Genomic DNA, 22,200 nt, shown 5'->3' on the forward strand with positions numbered 1-22,200 from the left:
AAAAGAAGAAGTTAAAGTGACTGCCTCTATCACGAAAATAAAAACTGACAATTCAGAGAAAGAAACAGTGCATTCTTTTCCCCTTGCCCTCTATTCTATACGAAGGTAGTCCTGAAGGCCTGAAGGGATGCCCTACAATCAGGGGACACCTTGTCACAGAGATGCCTTTCTGACCTCTTCAATTTCCTGAGGCGAGGCCCACTTGAAAGGTTAGCAGTTGGTAGACAAAGGAACGTTCAGTTGGACCATTTCAGTCCCCTACAGTTCTTGCTATTGCTTTTCATTTCCTTCTTAAACTTCCTTCTCTATACTATTGCTAACAGGGAAAGGAAGCAGACCAGAAAAAACAGACCAGATAAAGCAGATGCTCCCAGAAGTGCTGGGAGAGAGAACAAGAAGCAAGGGAGGTTGGGGGAACTTGCCAGAAAGCTACTGAGTCTTTTAGCAAGTGTGTGGTAGTGGTGGGTGGGGGGAGTTGAACACCACATGCTGTCTCCTCAAACACCCAGCAGGCAGCATGCAAATGGCCCAAACCACAGGCTTGGAGTGCCACAAACCCAAATGAAACCCCATTATCCATGCTGTGTTGGCAAATGGTGGAACTTCTCTGAGAGGTCTTCCTCACTGCAAAGTGGAGATGATTGTAGCCACCTCCCAGTAGGCCATAGTGTATTAGGGTGATAATGCTTGAAAAGTACATGGTGGATATTCAGTAAATGCTAGCTTAAGCCTAGATACTTTTATTTCACAGGATTAAATTTTCTGAGAAACTGAACCCTTTAAAATCTCATTTTAGGGCTGGGGATGTAGCTCAAGCGGTAGCGTGCTAGCCTGGCATGCATGCATCCTGGTTCCATCCTCAGCACCACAAAGATGTGTCCGTTGAAAACTAAAAAATAAATATTAAAAAAATAAATAAATAAAATAAAATAAAATCTCATTTTAAATAATAATGTTTCTAAAATATGGTGAATATGCAGTTGGCTTTTCATATCCACAGATACCATATCTATTGATTCAATCAACCATGAATGGAAAAATTTTGAAAAAAAAAAATAATACAACAATAAAAATATAAAATAACACAAAAATAATACAACAATAAAAATGTAAATTAAAAAATAGTGTAACAACTCTTTACATAGCATTTTACTTTGCAGTACATATTATAAGTAATTGAGAGATGATTTAAAGTACACAGGAAGATGCAGAAATTTCTGTACAAATGTTGTACCATTTTATGTAAGGGACTTGAGCATCCATGGATTTTGAAATCCATTCTCCAAGAATAAACCAAGGGAAAACTATATATTATATATATTTACGTATATATACATATATACATATGCATCAGTATATATTCTTGTATTTCTTAAGCAAATGTCATCAAACATTATTTAGCCTGTTTTTTTGATGGTGAAAAGGAACATTTTTATGACTATTTAAAGCAATTTTAAAAATACTTTTTATGTCAGTCATTGTTCAGCATATCAATGGATACCCTATGCTGTAATTCACAGAGCTATTGGACATTGTTGTTACCTTTGGGCTGGTAGCCTGGAGAAGAAAGCTCTCTGGTTTGCTGAGGTGTGTAGTGTTATTTCCTCTCTGGCAGTCACCATTCCTACTGCTATTTAACTTTTTCTATTGACCCATTCTAATTTAGGAGGGTTCTTCTAGTCTGGAAAAGGCTCTTAGTAAGGGTAACAAGAGCAAATTATCTCTGTCCTTAAAACAAGAGGGACAGGACCCTGATTAATCTGAAGGTTTTTTTCTGTTTTGTCTACACAAGTGTTAGTACAGGGACTCAGACCTTATTTCTCCTTTCTTTCCTACTACTTCATTTCGTTTGCTGCATGGGTAGGGTGTCGCCATATTTAGAGTACATGTTCTTTTGTAAGTGAAGATTAGCTGGTATTTAATAGAGCTTATTTCCCCAGTAATAGAAGTCTTAACTTGGAAGCTTGGAACTCTCCTCTCAGTTCAGTGAATGTTAAATCTGTCCTGTGAAGGTCACTGGACTAGGTTTACCAATGGGGTACAAGATGAATGAGAACTGGATCCTGTCTTGAGGCAAGTCTAAGACATGTAAACCGTACTCTGAGGCAAAATCAGTTACATTCTATGATGAAGTCTTAAGTGACATTTGGAAAAATCCAAGGGTAAAGAATAGTTTCTGAAGACCAACTTCCTACAGGCATGGCAGGACATTTCTGGTCAACTTGGCAATAGGCAGGTTTCTACCATCTTGACTGAAAAGAAGGTCATCCAAAGAGAGTCATCCAAATACAAGCAAATAGAGCACAAAGGTATAGACACACTTAGAGATAATTTTCATTTGATTGCAGAGTAAAGTATTTAAAGAGTTAGAGTAGCAGATAAATCTGGAGAAATATAGTAGATCACATCCTTAAAGGCCACCCTGAGTAAGGAATTCTGTGTCCTGGAGACTTTAGACCAGATTAAATTCTGCTGAAATCACTCAGGCGGCTCCATGTAAACCAAATGGCAGAGGACAACAAGACATGTGAATGTGCAGTCACAACTTGCTTCATGATGGAGAAGATGCTCTGGGAAATACTTCATTGGGTGATTTCATTGTTGATGATCATCTTAAAGCACACTCATACAACCTACTTGGTGTTTGCTGGTTAAGCAACACACCTCCTTGATGCCATCAAGAAGCGTGGCGAACTTGGTGTATACGAGGCTGCTGCTGGCATAACACAACACACTGTTTTACAGCAAACTTCTTTATGAGTAGAAAGAGTGCTCTCTAAAATAATGACAAAAGTACAGGCTAGTCAATACATAAACCAGTAACAGTTGTTTACTATCATCTTCAGTGTGACATGCTACATAAAATTGCGTGTACTCTACTTTTGTACAACTGTTATCATGGTGGGTTTAGATACAGCAGTGTCACCACAGTGTCATCATGTCCCAGAACAACACGTTACTCACAGTAACGTGTTGTTCTGGGACATGATGACAGCTACGACATCACTAAGTGGTAGAAATTTTTCAGATCCTCTAGAACCTTATGAGATCACTGTGGTGCATGTGGTCCATCATTAACCAAAACATCACTATGAGACAAGTGACTGTATTTAGATGGTTATCAGTTCAGGAAAAAGAGAAGACTAGAGGACTGGGGATGAGAGTCCTTGCCTGGCACATATGAGGGTTGGATTCATCACCAGCCCCACAAACAAACAAAAGCATAGAGACAGAGAATGAGAGAGAAAATCTAGTGTTACCTCGGGTTTTTAAGTAATTTGAGAGGAGAAATATCTGGGCCAGCCTGACTGGGATGCTAGCAGACTTTTATATTAAGCACACAGCCTCTCTTGTAAACATGACTGTTCCAGGAAGACTCAAAGTACATTTTTGAAAAGACCACGTAATTAGTTTAATTCAGGTTCAGCATTTGGATCTTGGTATCTCTGTAGACCTCATTTCTAATGACATTTTGTTCTGTTTTGTTGTACTTTTTATCATTATTTAAGTCACCTTTGACTTTCCTTCTGAAAACTGTGAGACTATAAGTCAAAAAGTCTATTTAGAGTACTTAACAGAAAATTTAATTAAAATGCTGAGCCAAATTTCAACTAAAAAGGTATTAACGTCAGTGCAATTGTGATTCAAATTCAGATTGTCAGGTGCCGCAGTCCAGCTGCAGCAAAATAACTGGCGGGGGGGGGGGGGGGGGGGGGGGGGCGACAAGAAGATGACACGACGAACAACTTGTGTACATGTACATTGATACAGCAGGAGTGGGAGCCGTTTATTGTAGGACAGGAGGGGTATATATACATTCCACACAGCTTATCGTAATTAACATAAACTAGATACAGCAGTCAACCAATAAGAAATCTCCACACTTAATGGCTCACTGGCGCCACCTCACAAACCACTCCCCCTGGCAAAATGCCAGGCGCCATCCTGACTTCTTTACAGAGCTCTAACAGTCAGGGTAATGCCATTCAGACAAATAAAGGTTTGCCATACAGTTCCAGACATTTAGAAAGTAATGAGATATTGAGCATAGAATAGAAAGGGAAACTATATTCAAAAAAACCAAAGCTACTCAGTATGCTAGAGTACTACAGAACACAGACACATCATTTGTATCTTCTCTTTCTCAATGTAGTTGTATTTTTCATATTCAGACACATCACACACACATGCCCACTCATGCTTATAGTCATATGTGGTAATGTGTACTGAACTGATGGAAGGGGGTGGATGTTTAAATTCAGACTCAAAACTTCTAAAGATTTCTGTAATCATCACTTTTAAAAAAAAAATATTTGATCTTATTAGTTATACATGACAGATGAACAAATTTATGCACTTTGATATATCATACATAAATGGAGTATAATTTCTCATTTTTCTGATTGTACATGTTGTAGAATCACATTGGTCATGCAGATATATATATATATATTAATAATGATGCTTGTTTCAATCTACTATCCTTCTTACCACCATACCCCCTCCTCTTCCTTCACTCCTCTCCATCTTATCTAAAGTAACTATTCTTCCCTAGCTCCCCACCCTCATTATGAATTAGCATCCACATATCAGAGAAAACATTCAGACTGTGTTTCTTTGGGATTGGCTTGTTTTGCTTAGCATGATATTCTCCAACTTCATTCATTTACTGGCAAATGCCATAATTTCATTCTTCTTTAAGGCTGAATAAAATTCCATTGTGTATGTGTGCATGCACATATTTTTTTAAAATCTGTTCATCTGTTGAAGGGAACCTAGATTGGTTCCATAGCTTAGCTATTGTGAGTTGAATTGCTATAAACATTGATGTGGCTGCATCCATGGTAATATGCTGATTTTAAGTGCTTTGGATATAAACCAAGAAGTGGGATAGCTAAGTCAAATGGTGGTTCCATTCCAAGTTTTCTGAGGAATCTCCATACTGCTTTCCATAATGGTGCATTGGGAATGCACCAGCTTGCATTCCCTCCAGCATTGTAAGAGTGTATCTTTTCCCCACACATCATCGCCAACATTTATTGTTGTTTGTATTCTTTTGATAATTGCCATTCTGACTGGGGTGAGATGACATCTCCAAGTAGTTTTGATTTGTGTTTCTCTAATTTCTAAAAATGTTGAACATTTTTTCATATATTTGTTGAACAACTTCAACTATTACTTTTAAGGGGGAAAGTTAATTCAGTAAATCATAGTATAGATGTGTGTATTTTAATTTTGAAAATTTTAACAACTTATCTTAGGCCCAGACTCCATTTCCAGAAAATATGGATTGCGATGAGCCATTTATGTTGCTAAGCTTGCTGCATGCAAGGCAAATGTGATCTTCATTGCCAACTTATGAGATAAGATCCATTTTATGGATTTTACTTGGAGAGAGAACCTGGCAAAAGACTTGCTTTGGGGTCAGGTGATGAATACAGCTCTAGATCATGCTGTCCCGGGTAAACACTGTGTAGGATCATTTTGATAGATTGTTGAAAATTAATCAAGACTGTACAGAATCTTAACATTGCCTAATGGGGAAATGGAATTTCTTCCCCTTTTCATAATAATAGGGAAAGAGGGAGACCTTATTATTGGAACTAGATAGGATACTTTACTTTTATATATTTTACCATTTATAACCCTTAATTAAAATGATAATTAATTATACAAATAAATGATGGTATTGATTTTTACTCATGTAGCACTTTATATATATGAATAATTTTTTTCTCATTTAATACCACAATCACCTGAAGCAGGTATTTTACAGTGATATAAGCTGAGTCCTTGAAATATTAAGTGATTTTTTTTCAGTGTTACACAGCTCATTAGCATTAAAGCTAGAACCTATTTTCAGGTCTGAATGCAAATATAATAATTCTGAGAGGTTTGATTTCTGGAGTTATGGGGGATTAAACAAAAGGATCAAAATTAATCTAAATCTTAATTGATTGTCAAAATAGGCATATTTACCTACTACCACAACTGGAAAACTTAAGAGCTGAGAAGTGCTACAGTATTCAGTTGCTCTGGTAAATTAAGTATTTTAATTAGAGAAAGTTTGTGTTTCATACTCAACTATAGATAATAACTCAAATGCTAGTTTTCAAACAATTACATAACAGTACCTTTAGCACTAAAACTATATTTGATGTCATTTTGTCTTTGGGTGATCTAGAAAACATGCTAGTTCTTTATGTAGCTTATCATAGTCCTAATTATATAATTAATTGCTATTGCAATTGCCTTGGAGTTTTTTGGTATTTAGTACTTGGTAATAGACATCAATGGCAGGGGGAAAAGGTGTCACTTCTCCCACTCCAGGGCTTCCTAAGACTGCTACTTCATTTAAAATCTAGGTCCTTAACTTGACAATTAAGACTTGCATTGCTGGGTCTTGGCAACCTCATCTCATGTCACTCTTCACCTCAAACACCACACAATCTATGTATGTGTCCCTTGATGAGTAGATAAGGAAAAACAAAAAGTCGGTGACAGCTATCTAATGGAAGGAGTGTTCGCAGGTATCAGGAACTGAACTCTCTCACACAAGTCAAGGGTGACCGTAGATGCTGTATCCCCAGCCTAGAAGAGTCTCTGGTACATGATAGATGTTCAACATTTATCAATTGCTGAATGACAAGATGAAGAAATCTTCTGATAGTGATCCACAATACTCCAGAATTTTCAGGATTCTCAACACTGAGTGAAATGCTGGCTTTGTATCCCCACCCCAACTGGGATATTGGTGAAGAGAACACTGACCTGTGATGGGAAAAGTTCCCATTCTGAGCTTGCCAAGTAAATATATAAACCTAGAATCAGAGGATCGGTGTAGAACAGCACATGAATTTAAATGTTAAAAATGTAAGCAAAGAAAAGAGAATAATAATATGACCATTCAGCCCAAGAAGATGCTGAGGGACTGGCTTAATACATCTTCATGGCTACAAAGGTTTATTTTCCAGGAGAATTAACTTGATAAAAGACTAAGGAAGAGCAGGTTTTCAATGCAACTGGATGGATTTATGTGTTACTCAACTGCATAAAATTCATGACAGTAGACTTTGTTACCTATTGGGATTTATAGAGAAAGGGTGGGTGAATGGAGGACAATGGATGATTGTTATTATAAATCTTGCAAACAGAATCAATCCACATGTATCCCAGAGGCCTTAAGTCCTCTCAAAAGAATTTAGGTACATTTAGTTCCTTTTAAACCTTTTATTTCTGTGTGCATTTATCTGATAGCTGATCTTTTTAAAAGTATTAATAACTCTATGCTAATGTGTTTTTAACTTTCTAAACCATTCTCATTCCTTTCTGGAAGTAGGCTTCACGGATCCTAAATAAACTTGGCTGAAAGCCGGTGGTAGGTTGAATGAGGCAAGCCTTGTAAATCTTCTTTCCCTTTGCATGTCTCTTGCCTCTACTATGTAGTAGGTTAGAATAAACCAAAGGAATATGTAAAGGTTATGTTCCAAGTTTCTCATTTAATTGACCTCTGAAAAGTACAGTGCAAAGCATCACACAGCATGTGTAGTTATGGTTTGTACATTTTTAACAAAGAACTTGCTCCTTCCTTGATAAAAGATAAAAAGGCCAGGGCATATGAGAAACACTCCTGTTATTGCCCAGTTGGTTTTCTTCTGGATTTATTTTCTTGTTGAAAATGGAGGTTTGTTTTTTTTTTCCTAAATGAGGTGTGATGAATTACAACTCAATTGAATTCTTACGTTCCTACCTGAAAAACAGAGCCTATCAGAGCAGACCTTTAATTCAGTGCTGTCTACATGTCAGTGTCAGGCTGGGGAGATGGACAGAGACAGAGAAGCAGTAGAACAAGGAGAACAAAGGAGAGAAAGAGAAGAGGGAGACCATTTGACAGCTCAAGGTTCTAATGGAACAGGTGGTATTAACTATCTAGAGTTATTCTTTAAGGAGAGTCTGTGTCTCCCTACTAGGCCAGAAGCAGGAAGTTCCAAATTCTTTATACTGAACCTCTAGCTCAAGAAGAAGGAGCTCTGGCTTGCCTTCAGACCTCCTGGGAGGATCACCTGATCCATTAGTTTGTGACAGATTCACACAGAGAGAAGATCACCAATGCTTCTTTTTTTTCCTGCAGCTCTAGAAAGTTATGTTGCTTGCTGTGAGTCTTTGAATCCCCACTTATCTTTTTTTTTTTTAATTTTGTTTTAATTAGTTATACATGACAGTGGAATGCACTTTGATACATTATATATAGTGGAATATGATTTCCCACTTATCTTTTATGATAAATGTTAATTACATTTCTTGAAGCTAAGTTTTGTTTTGTTTTTGTTTTGTTTTGTTATGACTGTGGTAGCCAAGAAAAGCTTGAGATTTTGAAAACTGAATTATCTTTACATTTTGATGTGTTTTTATTTCCAAAGGAATAGACCTATAGAAGCTATTTGTGTTGAAATCAGGCATGTGGTTTCATTTAATCAGTTAAAATAGTTGATTTCTCCTTGTTTTGTAACTATAAACACTTCAAGAAACGCAAGAGAAATCTTCATGAAGTGATACCCTATGTATTGCAGGTGTTATGCAGGGCTCTTAATATTCATTTAAAACTTACATGAACTTTTTTGATTAGTAGATGAGGAAACTGAAGTTGGGAGGTTAAGCAGCTTGCTTTGCTCCTGGAGGTAATACAGACGAGAGTGGAACCCACATCTTGAAGCTCAAAGCTCACACTTTCCTTACAGCTGTGTATGTTTTCCGTGGATCTTAGTAGTGTATATATAGCTTAGTAGAAATTGTTTACCTGCTTAAAATTTTAGTGATTTCACTCAGTTCCATCATTACATTGATATTGGCATAGCAAACATCAAATCCTTTTGTATCAAATATATTCCATGGTATCTTCTTGAATATTTTCTTCCCTATTTCAAACCAAGGTCAAACATTTCTTTTTGAAAAAATGCATATTTAGTCCATTGGGGTTTTCAATTGCCTTTTAGAAATCTCTGATGTCTCATATGAATTTTCATAGATTGAATTTGAACCTCAAGGTACCATCCATCTCTGACTCATTTATGATTCATTGATATTAGAGCATGCCATTACAATTTCCCCAACTGGAAGTGTTGGGGAGGGATATCGGCCAAATTAATTGTTACATTGTATGCATATGTGAATATGTAACAACAAATACCCCTATTATGTACTACTATAATGCACCATAAAAAAAATATTTGGAGAGAAAAAATAAAAATTTCCCCCAAAATACTCAGCTCAGAGAGACTGGGTGCTGTCTTGTAAACAGGTTTGTGCTTCCTAAGCACAAAGATCATCCGGATTTCCTTTGAGTCACCTAAACATCAAGGTAAAGCATTCAAACCAAAGAGCATGTACCACCAACTTTGAACAATTTGTTTTGGTTAAAATTATAAATATGTAGCATAGACAATAAACATTGAGTGACTCCCATGACCTGGGTACTGAGAGACACTAAGCATATTTCCTGGCACTTGCTTTTATTAAGCATCCCATGTCTTCAGCAGTAGAAGAGGCACTTGAAGTTATAAGTATCATAAAATGTCATGGAAGGGTCTGGCCTCCATCTAACTGGCCTTTGGTCTTTCTATAAGAACGTCTTATGAATTGGATTACAGTAACTATATTTAAAACTTAGAGGAAACACTGATATGCAAAGAACCTTAATCCTTCCTGACAGAAATACAGTGACCATCATAATGAATAGACCTTGCCAGTCTGGAGTTGCTGTCAATATGCGGCATTATGCCCAGGGCAATTAAATTTGCCTGTTTTTCATTACTAAGACTAAATGTTTGGCCTGAATTTATGCAGAAAATAAGTAATTCCATTACATGTGATTCACCTTTAAGTAACCCTCTAAGTGGATGAAGACTCAAGTTGAAAACTTACATTTATTATAGAAATAATCTATTTAGCAAACATTTATTAGTTTACCTTATGTTCACCAGGAAGCATACAGAGGTTTGAACATGCAAAGTACAGTTCTTGTGTTTAATAAATGTGCAACCTAATTTGACAACAAAAAAAAAAAACACTTTTCATTAAAAAAAATCACATGGGAAGGGGTTGTTTTTAATAAGAAGGCAAAATTAATTGTGATAATAAGATACTCTAAATGCACGAGGAATCTGGACTCCGGAGTCAGACAGGTTTCGGAATGTTGTCTGCCAGTTACTGCCTGTGTGACCTGGTGCCAGTTATTTCTCATGCCCCATGCTATACAGTCTATATGATAATAGCTCCCACCTTATAGCATTGTGTTAGGCCAAGATAAGGAAGTTTCTGGCAAATTTCCTGAAATATAAATACTCAATAAATTGTCCCTATTCATTTTTATGATGTGTTTTAGGCTGAACTCAGTTTTTCAATGTACCATTGTGCACATTCTCCACCTAAAAATGTAATGAGGTCACAATATGCCCCTCCCCCTGAGCCTCTGCTTGCAGGCCTAATGCCCATGCATTCAGACAGGTCCATCCTGTGCAGTTTGAGGCTCCTTCTCCTTCCCTCATACTTCCAAAATACAAAAATGGATGCCAAAAAAACTGAATCTCAATGGAATGCAGATTGCAAAAATCAGGACAACTCATTTTTTTTTAACAATTATACTGACTGACTTTTTAAAATAAAATAGTTAAACAAGCAAGAATTGGGTGATGTGCCTGTTGAACTGGGCACAGCTCTGGGTGCTGCAATAGTCATCAGGATCACTCTACGAGAAGTTGGTTGACTTGGGAAGCAAACAGACTTTGTCTCAAAATCTTGGTCTCTTATGTTTCTTTCATGATTTCAGAAGAAGAACACACTCACTTTGAGTCTGTTTCATAATCCCTAAATAGGGAGTCAGTTACCTTCTGGGGTTGTTGGAAGAATTAGCCTATCTATATGCCCAGTGCTTGGCATAGTGGCTGACACAGAGTACTCCATAAATAGGAGCTGCCTTCCCCTCACTTCAAGTGATTACAGAGAGACAAACTGACACTGCCTCTCCAAATCTCATGTCCAGCAAGGAGATGGATTGTGTTTATAAAGTAGCACAGTACTTAGACTCTCTGTTGTTGCAAATGAGAGTTCTCACGTAGTCAAATTCAGATTCGAATCGAATGCCAAAGACAGCCATACATTTTTCATCCTTCTCTGCTGTCTTCCTACTTCTGTTTTGGGGGAGTATTACATGGGGAGACATGCATGAGATGCATTAGATTTCCTATTAACTGTGTCTCTGTACTGACCCTAAACTCCAACCTTACCGCCTCTTCCCAAAGCTGCTTCTCTTCCTCCAGAGCTCTAGGTCACTGAGGAGCTGGCTTTGTTCCTAGTCCTTGCCTTGTCCAGCTCGGCTCAGAAGCACAGTGTTGGGAGGGGAGTGGGAAGCAGGAGGAGAAGTGATCCAGAAATGTGATTCCCCCAAAGTGGCGCTTTCTTAAGGATCTTAAAGGTAGTTTACATGGGTGTTTAACATCAGCAATTAGACAAAGCCATGTGTAAGCCAGGCTGTGAAATGAGTAAGCAGAACAGGCAGAAACAGCGCCTTCAAAAGGCTGCTCCCCAACAATCAAAGACACAGCCAGCACCAGTCACCACCTACCTCCCTCCACCCACCCCCAGTGTTAGAACCAGGCTTTCTCCTTAACTGTTCCTTTCATCTCTTCCTAGCCCAGTCTGTTTAGAATGGCTCTGTGATAAACTAATTGTTGCCAAGATGTTAGGGAGATAACCATTCCACATGTGACCTCTCCTCCATGTCATTTTACCAGCTAACAATGGAAAGGAAGGAGTCCAGGACACAGAGAGGAAGAGGGGCTTCTTGGTGGGATCCTCACCTACACTTCTAGGCATCTTCTATGTGGCTGGTCCTCACTGTATGCTTACAGGATGCCACCCCCTCAGTTATCTCCTGTTTAAGACTCAGCCAGAACCATGCTAGCCCTTCATTATCAGTGCAACAGAATTCTCTCGCTTTGGATCTTTGTTTTGATATTGGCAGGGAAAAGTCCTTTCATTTTTCAAAAGCACTTAATTTTTACCCTCCCATTCTCAGTAAAGAATAGGTGACCAAAATCTCTGCTAGGAACAATTTAACTGCAGAAATTAATATTACAGTCTTCATGTAGTTATGGAATCAAAAGTGGGAATCACTGGATAAAGTGTTTTTTAAGCTTATCAGATTATCAGAGTATCTGAAACTTGTTATTTTTAGAGTATCCTTAAATATCATTTCTCCTTTTTGAAAAGTTTCTTTGAATATTTTTTCTTATAAACTCTCAAAAGACATAGTCATCCTTCTCCATTCACTTTTAACAGTGTGATTGCTTCTTCTAAAATTTTCTGAAAAAAACGGTTATAATAAGAACAACGTATACTTTATAACTTCATTTGCTGTAATCTTTTGGTTTTCTTCATACTTTTCCATACTTCAGACTTCTCAAATCTTTCCACTTTCCTGGGGGATAATTTGATCAATGCTTTTTCTTATTAAACAATTTGATTTGCATTTTTTCTGGAATTTCACATATATGATATATTGCTACTTATATTCCATGTATAAGTGTATTCTATGTATTAGAAACATGACTTTCAGTGAAACTATACTTACAAATTGACACGGCATTTTATGAAAGTATGCAAATTCTTTTATCTCATTACTGGCTGATTTGGTATATATAGGCCAAGAGGTTGACACACAAACAGAATGTAGTTTATATTAAGCTGTGTGATTAGAAATGATGCTGGGAATGGTTTTTAATGTCTCCTAACTTCGGATACAATGTGCTTTTTACTGGAAAATGGATAACTCGTAATGTTTTTTAATTCCTATTGTTTGTTATCCAGATATGGTGGTCAAAAGCAGGATAGGATCTCTGGAAAACTACTATAGCCTATTCTGTTGCTAATTTAATACAATAATTACTGAAATTTGTGTGTATTTTCTAATCTATTTGATAGGGTATGTTATCTCTTAAAGATTGGGCTCCCAGAAATCAAGAACTTGAAAGCAAAAGATAAAAACAAGATTAGTTTTGTGGTCTTAAAATCACCAGTCATGATTTGTGAATATAGCATTTATTGTGAAACAAAGCTAAACTGGAAGCATAGAGAAATCATTTAGGAGAGTAGAAATCTAAGGAAAATTGTAGGAAGAAAACAATGTGACTATGATATTTTTTCCCTATAAGAAAATACAACCATTGGAGGTGAGAGAGAAGTAAAAGGTTTTAACAATAAAATTTTAAATGAAAGGGGGAGAGACTGTATCCCTAAATATTGTGGGTAGATGGTTTTAAATGTCAATAAGTTTTTCTCTAAACTCATCATTTGAAGAATAATAGAAAATTGTTCCATATGGAAAGAGATTTTTTTAAAAAAAAATAAACACTGACATTTTAAAGACCTAAGTGTCTTAAATGGTATGATTATTACAATGCAAAATTAGACTGCACAGAGACATTTTGGAGATTATATTTGAGCAGTATCCTAAGAGGCAGATAATAAATGACTCAGATAATCTGAGCGATTTGGGCTGACTCATATGTTTTGGAAGAAGGTGTCATCAAATCCCTGATTCTGTCAGTGTTTTTCCCTTTGTTCCACCTGGTAGTGCCAAACAAATCCCAAAGCGTCAGGGAGTTTTCTACCTCCAACTTTTCAAATCAACATTGGCATTTAGTATATTTGAAAAACATTCCCTAACATAAGTAACACAGGCCACATGTTTGCTGGCAACGTGCAGGAGATGGGAAGCTCAGACAGAGCCTTGACTAAATTAGAGCAGAGACCCAAGACTGGGTTTGGTTTGTCAGGATAGAAGAAAGGGGAATTTTTACCCTACTGCTGCCTGAATGGTGCTTCTTGGAACACTTATAATCAATAAATATTATCTGGTACCAATGTGAGATGTAGGGGAACATACAAATAAGGAGGCATTGGCCTCTATCCTAGAACGGCTTGGTCTATCACAGAAACTTAGGTAGTAACTAATGAGTGGTGACATTTGATATAAAGTATATTAACAACATTCTGGTGGAAGAGCCCAAATAGTCACTGTCTTCCACCACTAGGATTGAGAGGCCCTCACAGACGATGTAGCGTGTGGCTTGGGCCTTAAAGAATGAATTAAAATCTCAACCAGAGGTAAGGATCTTGTACACAAGGAAGAGACACTGGTACTAATGTTGAGGTATGTTCAGAGAATGGTTAATATCCAATCTAGCCTTGAAAAAAAAAATAGAAGACCTAGGAAAGAATGAGATGGAAATATAGAGTTGTGTCAGGTCAATATAGTTCTCTTGGTAGAGTTCACATGAGCCACTTCTTAGTATGATCTCAGTCTCAAGAATATGTCCAACCTGGAAATGGCTATTCTAAATCTGTGATTCAATTTTTTGACAGAGCCTCAATCTAGGTGATGAATAACAGTAGTCTAAGAAAAGCTTGCAATTCTCTCCATACCCATACGTCCTTATGTTGCTTGTAGTGCTACGAATTTACAGTGCCAAGTTCTGATAAACATCTATGGAAAATGTAGTAATGAGTCATGTATATATGCACAAACACATACATAAACTTGCTTTTGAACATGCAAGTTTAACAGCTGATGCAACTTCCAAACTAAATTTACTTGTGCTGCAATAGAACTCTTTGACCCTTTCCTATTTCCCCACAGGATTGAAAAAACGTACAAGGAAGGCCTTTGGAATACGGAAGAAAGAAAAGGACACTGATTCTACGTATGTACTCTAAGAGCATCATGCCTCTGCAAACGAACTCTCAGGGTGCTGCTGTCACTCAAAGATTGCCTCAGTGTTTCCTTGAATATCCTGTAGTTTTCTTTGTTCTCCTCATTTCTGGGAAACTGTAGTTTCTCAGCATAATTAGTTAGTTATTAGATTTGTGCTAAAAAAAAAAGGTGAAAAATTATCATCATATGTTCAGTTTTTCATCTCTCTCTCTCTCTTTTTTTTTTTTTTTAAACCACCTGGTAGCCCTGCTTGCCAGCAGTCCTGGGAAGCACAAAGTATGACTGATGGTTTTGTGGGGACCTAGAAGCACTCATTTCTACTTCTAGGGTTGCTCCTAATATCTGAATGGAAGAAACAACAAAGCACCTGTTTAGCTAGATTAGTTCTAGCCAAAGACAGAAATGTGTACTACATACTATCCTAAAGCTCTTACTTGAGATGCCAAGATTTTGTACAAGCAGAATCATAAATCAGCCAACAGAATTCACAGGAGTGATAGGATATTTGTCTGTGAATAAGCAACTAATGCCAGAAACAATGACAGGGATGCTTTTATGTGTTTAAATGGTCTTATTCAAGAGAATTGATTGCCCATGGACACTGATGGGCCCTTGAAAACATCAATAAATAGCAGTTTTATTCTATGTTTAGTTATTTGACCATCTGGAATTCTTTTTCAAAAGTATTTGACTCTGATACAAAAATCTCAGATGTCCTTCTGAGCCAGGCAGATAACTCCATACATGAGGTTCACTGGCCAGAACTCGGCATTCCAGTGAAATCCCCATAAGGAGAGAATCGTGACTCAGCTGTGGCTGGCTGTGACCAGGTGGAAGAGACCTGGGGTGGTCTGCTGAGTAGCAGAATGGAGCTCATAAACCCCTCATTTGGCTGTATTCCCTGAGAGAAAATTGGAAAATGGAAAAATCAAGGTGGTATGAGTATAGGTGAAAATGAAGGCAGACATCTTGATTCTCTGTACATTTTGTGTGTGTGCATAAATTTTCTCACAAGATGCTCAGTATTTCCCTGTGCCCTTGTCCTCCACAAACTTGTAATTCATGGATAAAATACTGACTATATGAATTAAATGATCTTTCCTACAACTAAATGAGATAATATTTGAAATGCCTACTAGTACTTAGTGTTTCATAAATGCTCCGTAAATGACGGCTGCTACTATTCTTATCATTACTGATACAAATCAATAATAATAAGTTCCTTGTGAGCAATTGAAATGGAATTTCATGGGAATTTGAAGGTGAGAAAGTTTACATTTGGACTGAGGATCTATGATGCTTCAAGGCAGGAGGAGTCCTTAGTTTGGCCTTCAAGAGGAGGACATGCATTTCAGGCAAAAGGAGCCACAAAAGCAAAGGTAGACAGGTGGGAAAATCTAGGCATCCAGGACCAGGTAAGTGGGGCAGTGTCTACCTAGGCTATAGGTAAAGGTGATAATGGGAGGCAACGCTGGAAGGAGATGAGTTCCAGATAGGAAGGGCCTCAAGTGCCAGGCTGAGGTATCTGGACTTCCATTCTTACTAGTGGGTAAGAAGACCTGAATATTTTTAAGGCAAACAATGTGAAGGATTGGGAGGAGAAATGTTGTTGTTGTTGTTTTATGTTTTGCCCAGATGCCAAATGTCAACTCTCTTTTTTTATATTTTCTCTTTGGGTAAATATTTCCTGAAAATTACATTTACAGAATTGTTTTCTAAATTATTGAGTTAATTCTTTTTTTAGGATCATATTTACATTGTTTCTGAATACATTTGTCATTTTCCTAAAGATTAACCTTGCAGAATAAGTGCTGGTCCTTTTGCTAGGGTTGAAACCCCTGGGCTCTTATACCAGTTCTGCCCATAATTCAACAGCCTTCGAAATTACATTTTCCCTCTCAGGGCCTAGTTTCCTCACATGTTTAAAAAAGAAAAAAGTATACACTAGACGAAATCAGGTTTCCCTAAAGGCCAGATACCCCACCAGCATATCAGCAATCTGTTGACACCTACAGTGTGCCACCTGTTGTGTGGGACACTGCTGCATGCATCTCAGGAGGACATTATAGCAGAAGCCAACTAATTTTCTATGAAAATAGTGTTGATAACTGCACCAGAGATTTCTGGTTTGTGAAGAAAGCTAAAAAGCTTTCCTGAAAGGAAAAGAAGAGGTTAAGTCACCTCCCTGGGATCAGCTGAGCTAATTTACATGTGGCCAAAGCACTGTTCTTCCATCTCCAATACCAAAGCTATGAAGATGAGTAAGTTATTCCCCATGGCTTTGGGTGGACGCCCAATGTCTCTCTGTGGTACTTTAAATGAAACATTTGTTTAGAGAATCCCAAGCGTCTCTTCTTAACTCCTTATCATTTGAGTGCCCAAATTACTTACGGGATAGCAAATTAGTTGTAAACTGGTTCCCCTATTGGTGATTGGTCCAAGGACAAGCTGTTTGGTATTTTTTTTCCCCATGAACTGCCCCCACCCCCATTCTCTAGTTGGATCTCATATCATTTTTGGAAAATGAATCATAATTGCAAAGGGGTTGGTGAAATGCTCTGGCAATTTACTGTCCCTTCAGCTTTAGTTAATGCTTATGTTAGACTGCACTCATTGAGACCTTGTGGATGCAAACTGTTTTCAGGGCTGTTGCAATTCACTGGCGTTGCTAAGCAACCTGCTAGGGTAGCTGCCAGCTCCAACTTCAGCTGATTGAACCTCTGTAGATAAAGAGTCGGGTAAGGACCAGAGCTTCCTGATTTGATCATCGTTACAGTGACTGGTAGAGGAAGAGAGAGAGCCTGTGCTAAGTGGCAGGCCCTGTGCAGGATATTTTGTGGCACTGATACCCTTTTTAATCCTCGAAGTAATTCAATAGGATTAATAGTAATATCTCAGTTCTAGAGATGAGAAATCAATACCAAAAAGAGTGAAGTAACTTGCTAAAGATTAGGCAAAAAATAAGGCTTGGAACTAGTATCCTAGTCTAGAAACCAGTACCTGTGCACTGGTCATCCAGAAGAAGAGGTGTGGGTGGACGAGATTGTAACCCAGGGTTTTAGTCAGCTTTTTCACTGCTATGACTAAAGGACCCATCCAGAACAATTGTAGGGGAGGAAAGGTTTATTTAGGGGCTCACAGTTTCCGAGATCTCAATCCATAGACAACAGGGTCCATTCCTCAGGATTCGAGGTAAGGCAGGACATCATGGTGGAAGAGGGAAGCAGCTCACGTATCGATCAGAAAGCAGAGCAAAAGAGCGACTCCACTTGCCAGATACAAATGTATACCCCAAACACACCCGCAATGCCCACCTCCATTTTAATTACCTCTCAGTTAATTCCTATCAAGGGATTAATTCACTGATGGATTAAGACTCTCACAACCCAATCTTCTCTGAACCTTCTTGTATTGTCTCGCATGTGATCTTGGGGGATATCTCACTTCCAAACCCTAACATCCAGACAGGAGGGTGAAAGACAAATGGTAGAGTTTCAAGAAGTCACGAAAACTTCTAAAACAAGAGGCCAGCGGTCCACAGTGGATGACTAGTTTGAAAATAGATACCCGTGAATATAATGGGTCTGCCATTAAAAAGAAAAATACTATGTTAAAATAAAATTAAAGACTTCATGAAATGAAGGAAATGAATTTACAACATATACCCAAGTATCTGAGGCAGTTAAAATCTTTCCCCATCCTGGAAGAGATTATGTAAAAATTATTCTTTAAGATAAAGTTTAATGAATATTTACTGTGATCTAGGCACCATTTCAGACTTTTCACTTTTATTAACCTATTGGCTCCTCTCGTAGTCCTGTGGGATACATGCCATTTCTAGATAGGGAAATCAAGACACAAAGGGGTGAAGTAACTTGCCTGAGTTTCTATAGCTGGGAAATCTACATTGGTTGTACCCAAGTAGTCCAGCCCTAGAGCTGTCCTCTTAGTGACTATGTTTACTCCTCCATGAGAGAAAATACCAGCCCATGTGTATTGACTGGATTAAAAATCAGACTCCAGTGCTGTTATGTACAATACAGTCTTTCTGGTTAAAAATTTAAAATAACATTCCAATAACTACTGTAGGCACGAGATCAGGTGGCTTCCCACTTAATATCCCCTAGTGAAATGTCCTTGTGTCTGAACCAACAATGGGCACCACTACAGCCAAGCTAATTTCCAAAGGCTTCTCTTCTCCACATCTATTGCTGACTGTCCCTAAAGGCACTTCCATAGAATCAGTACCTCTGAATATGTCCTATCCCTAAAGTCATTGATGCAACCACCTCTTTCCCAGCTCACTTAGCAGGGGTTGAAATCCTAACAGGAAATGCCCATTTTTGCACAGATAGATATATGAAGGAAACTAATCTTTGATTAGTATAAGTTGGCCTCTGTCTTCTTGCTTTTGTCCTATTCTGGGCTTATTATGGCCACCATAACTCACTGGATAGACTTGCCTGCCTTGTTCTTTCTTTGTTGAGCATGTCTTTTCATTATTTTTACCCCATTGTCCTAGCCACTTGCCTGTACATTTTAAGTACCCAATATTTGTTCAATGAATTATAACTTTTGTCAGATGAGATTTTTTTTTCTGCCTTTCTATTTTAGATGAAATTTCTTTGAACCATTTAATTCCCATGCCCAGGAAATGTCCAAATATTCCAGGGTTTCTATCAACTCCCATTGTCTTTCAACATCTGAGTCCTCTTTGCTTTTGGCCTGAGTATCACTGAATTAACCACTGCATCTGTTTGGACAGAGAACTAATTATCAAAAATGATGCTACCAAATGTTTTGTAATCCAGTTGGACTATTCCACTCATTTTGAAGTGGTGTTGATGGGGAAGGGAATCATCTGAGCCCAAGTGTCTAATTGTCTTCTCTCTCCTTATAGCTCTCCCTCTCTATTTCCCACCACTCCCCCCCCACCACCACCCTATGAAGCAATAAAGAATTTCCTTAGCTGGTTCCACCTTCTCAAGAACAATTCCAACCCCACCAAATTCCTAGAAATGTCACAGTTCTCTTCAAGTACTTTTTTAGATTTTCTTCCCCAAAATACAAGTTTCTTTCCAAACATAAATCTGGTAAGCTCCTTACACAAGGAATTAATATCAGAAGTTACCAAGTGACAGTGGATACCCTCTTTGCTTCTCCCTACTTCTGCTCATCCAGTCCAGTTTCCAGTGTGCCTGCAAGTGAGCAGTTTTGTGTTCCTGGTGAAGAGACGTCATAAAATAGAAAATAAATTATTATAATCTCTAACACCTTTGAGGACTTAGAATGTGTCAAGAATGTGTTATAAGTTTATTTTATACATACATTTATACAGACCCACACACAAACTTAATATAGCTTAAAGAGGTTAAGTAACATGTTCAAGGTCATAGAACTATGAAATGGTGAAATCCAAACCTACAGATTCATCTTACACTAAAGCACTGAGCACCTCAGCAGAGTGTCCCCTCAAAACAACTCCCCTGGATTTTAGTTATCAGAAGGAGCCATTTGGCAAAATATGCCCTCCTTCCTATTCTCCTATAATCAAATATATGTAAATACAGAAATGAGGAGAAAATTCAGATTTTCAAAATAAGCTCGAAAATACCTCAGAAGTTTCACCTAGCAAGAGACAGTTCAGGACCACTTGCAGTGGGTGGAAAGAGAACATAGGTTCACATGTGACACTTTTAAAGTAAGATTGGCAGACTCTAATGAAATCTCTTCTCAAAACTCGGCCAAGGCACTGCACCACCAACTTGTGCCTTTGGGCTTCAGTTTTCGATGATCATCTTTCTCTCACACCTCACTCTCAGATATCACTCCCCCAATTTGTTTTGATTTAGTTTTCCTTATACAGGTTTATTGGGGTGAACTCAGGGGAGCAGAAAAGTGTTGGTTCATGATTCTTATTCTTGATACTTTAGTCTGTGTAATCGGAAAGATTCACGGTCCTAACTATCAACTTCTTTTTGTTACAGAGGTTCACCAGATCGAGATGGAATTGTAAGTATTTAAATGACTATTTTTAATGGTTTGCACTTCAATATATACTATATTTAAATTTTCTGCAGCTCCATTTATTTTTCTTTTCTCTCCTCCACCCCCGCCCCAGAGGGAAAAAAAATAGCTTGGAAGATTTTTCTGACCTCTCACTGTTATAATTTTCTCTAGTAATTGCATGAGACATACAGGTAGTCTTGGTCAAGTTACATTTATTTGGTGTATTCACCTAAAACCCTGCCAAGGAGCAGGCAAGCAAACTAGTCATGGAAATGATGGCTCCAAAGCCAGACAGTTCATGCAGGGACTGCTACTGTCAACTGTTATTTCATTTCCAATTTAATGATGTAAAAGCTCATTATGAGAGAATGTTTTTCTCCAACAGAGGCCACAGAGTCATAAAGGAGCTGGGATCCAATAAAACTGAATGAAGCTTTTCCCCTGGCGTAGCTGGGCTGCAGATATATTTTCTATGTTAAATTCAAAATTAGGAAATGGTCTTAAAACCACTTAGGCCTGAATTTACAGCCTGGAAGAGGAACGTGGGTCCACTGGGTTTAGATTTAATAGTCACTCTGGCTCCTTGCTAGCCGCCAAGATTTCTTGCTTTTTTTAAAGAAGTCTGTGGTGCACGGGCTTGGGTTTATCAGAGTTGCTTGTATGAGATTCTGCCCCAGCTTCTAAAATGACTTCCTTCAAATCTAAATCAGATGCCTATTCAGAAGGTTCAAAAGAACAGCTGTTACTGAAAAAAAAAAAATGGACTCACATTAGGCTCACTGGGCAGAAGTGGGCTAAAATAAACCTGGTGGTTAAAAACTTATTTTTTTTTTAAAATCACCCTTTATAATATTATACCTAAATTGGGGTGCTAATTGCAGCTATAGAAGGAGTTTTTCTCCCGCACTTGACTTGAGGTTCTTAGCTTTGGGGTGAATTTTGTGTTCATGTGGTTCTTACTATGAAATGTTAAGAAAAATAGACAGAAATTGATCAGACATTGGGTAACACTATAATCAAGGCTCTATTCAGCAGGGGAAAAAAAAGACCCAGAAGACTCAGCTTCTCCTCACCTCTTGCTTCTGGCTCAGAGCCCTCTCGTTAACTCTGTCTCAGGTACTCTTTGCTTCTGTTTCTTCTCTTTGCTTCTGGCTGGTTCTCCTCCCTGGGTCCTCTTGTCTACGCCTCTCCCACCTCTGCAAGGCTCTATTAGCTACTCTGCTTTCTATCCTGGCTGCTCCAGGACTGGAGTGCTTATTTCTTGCTTCTCTCACTCTGTCACTCTCAGTCTTGTCCTTTGTCTTTCTTTCTCCAAAAGCCCTGCTCATTGTCACTGAGGCCCTATTGCTACCTCACTATTCTCTGCTCTTCAGGGAACCACCCATTTAAATCTCTAGTAAAACACACACCATGGTACCTGG

The 22,200-nt window shown here is 38.1% G+C and overlaps 1 protein-coding gene across 23 annotated transcripts in view; it reads left to right on the forward strand.

The window, feature by feature from the left end:
* Positions 1-22,200, forward strand: part of Sgip1 (SH3GL interacting endocytic adaptor 1) — a 205,775-nt gene that overhangs the window by 75,547 nt on the left and 108,028 nt on the right. For 13 of the 23 annotated variants that reach the window (XM_078026456.1, XM_078026457.1, XM_078026455.1 and 10 more), the window contains 3 exons: positions 14,696-14,759; positions 20,758-20,782; positions 21,812-21,895. In XM_078026456.1, coding sequence (XP_077882582.1) covers positions 14,696-14,759; positions 20,758-20,782; positions 21,812-21,895 — 173 coding nt within the window. Of the gene's footprint in view, positions 1-14,693; positions 14,760-20,757; positions 20,783-21,811; positions 21,896-22,200 lie in introns of those variants that run through there. The other 10 variants (XM_078026460.1, XM_078026464.1, XM_078026459.1 and 7 more) reach the window with 2 other exon arrangements.

Source organism: Ictidomys tridecemlineatus, chromosome 11, assembly GCF_052094955.1.
Source record: "Ictidomys tridecemlineatus isolate mIctTri1 chromosome 11, mIctTri1.hap1, whole genome shotgun sequence".
Classification (NCBI taxonomy): Eukaryota; Metazoa; Chordata; class Mammalia; order Rodentia; family Sciuridae; genus Ictidomys; species Ictidomys tridecemlineatus.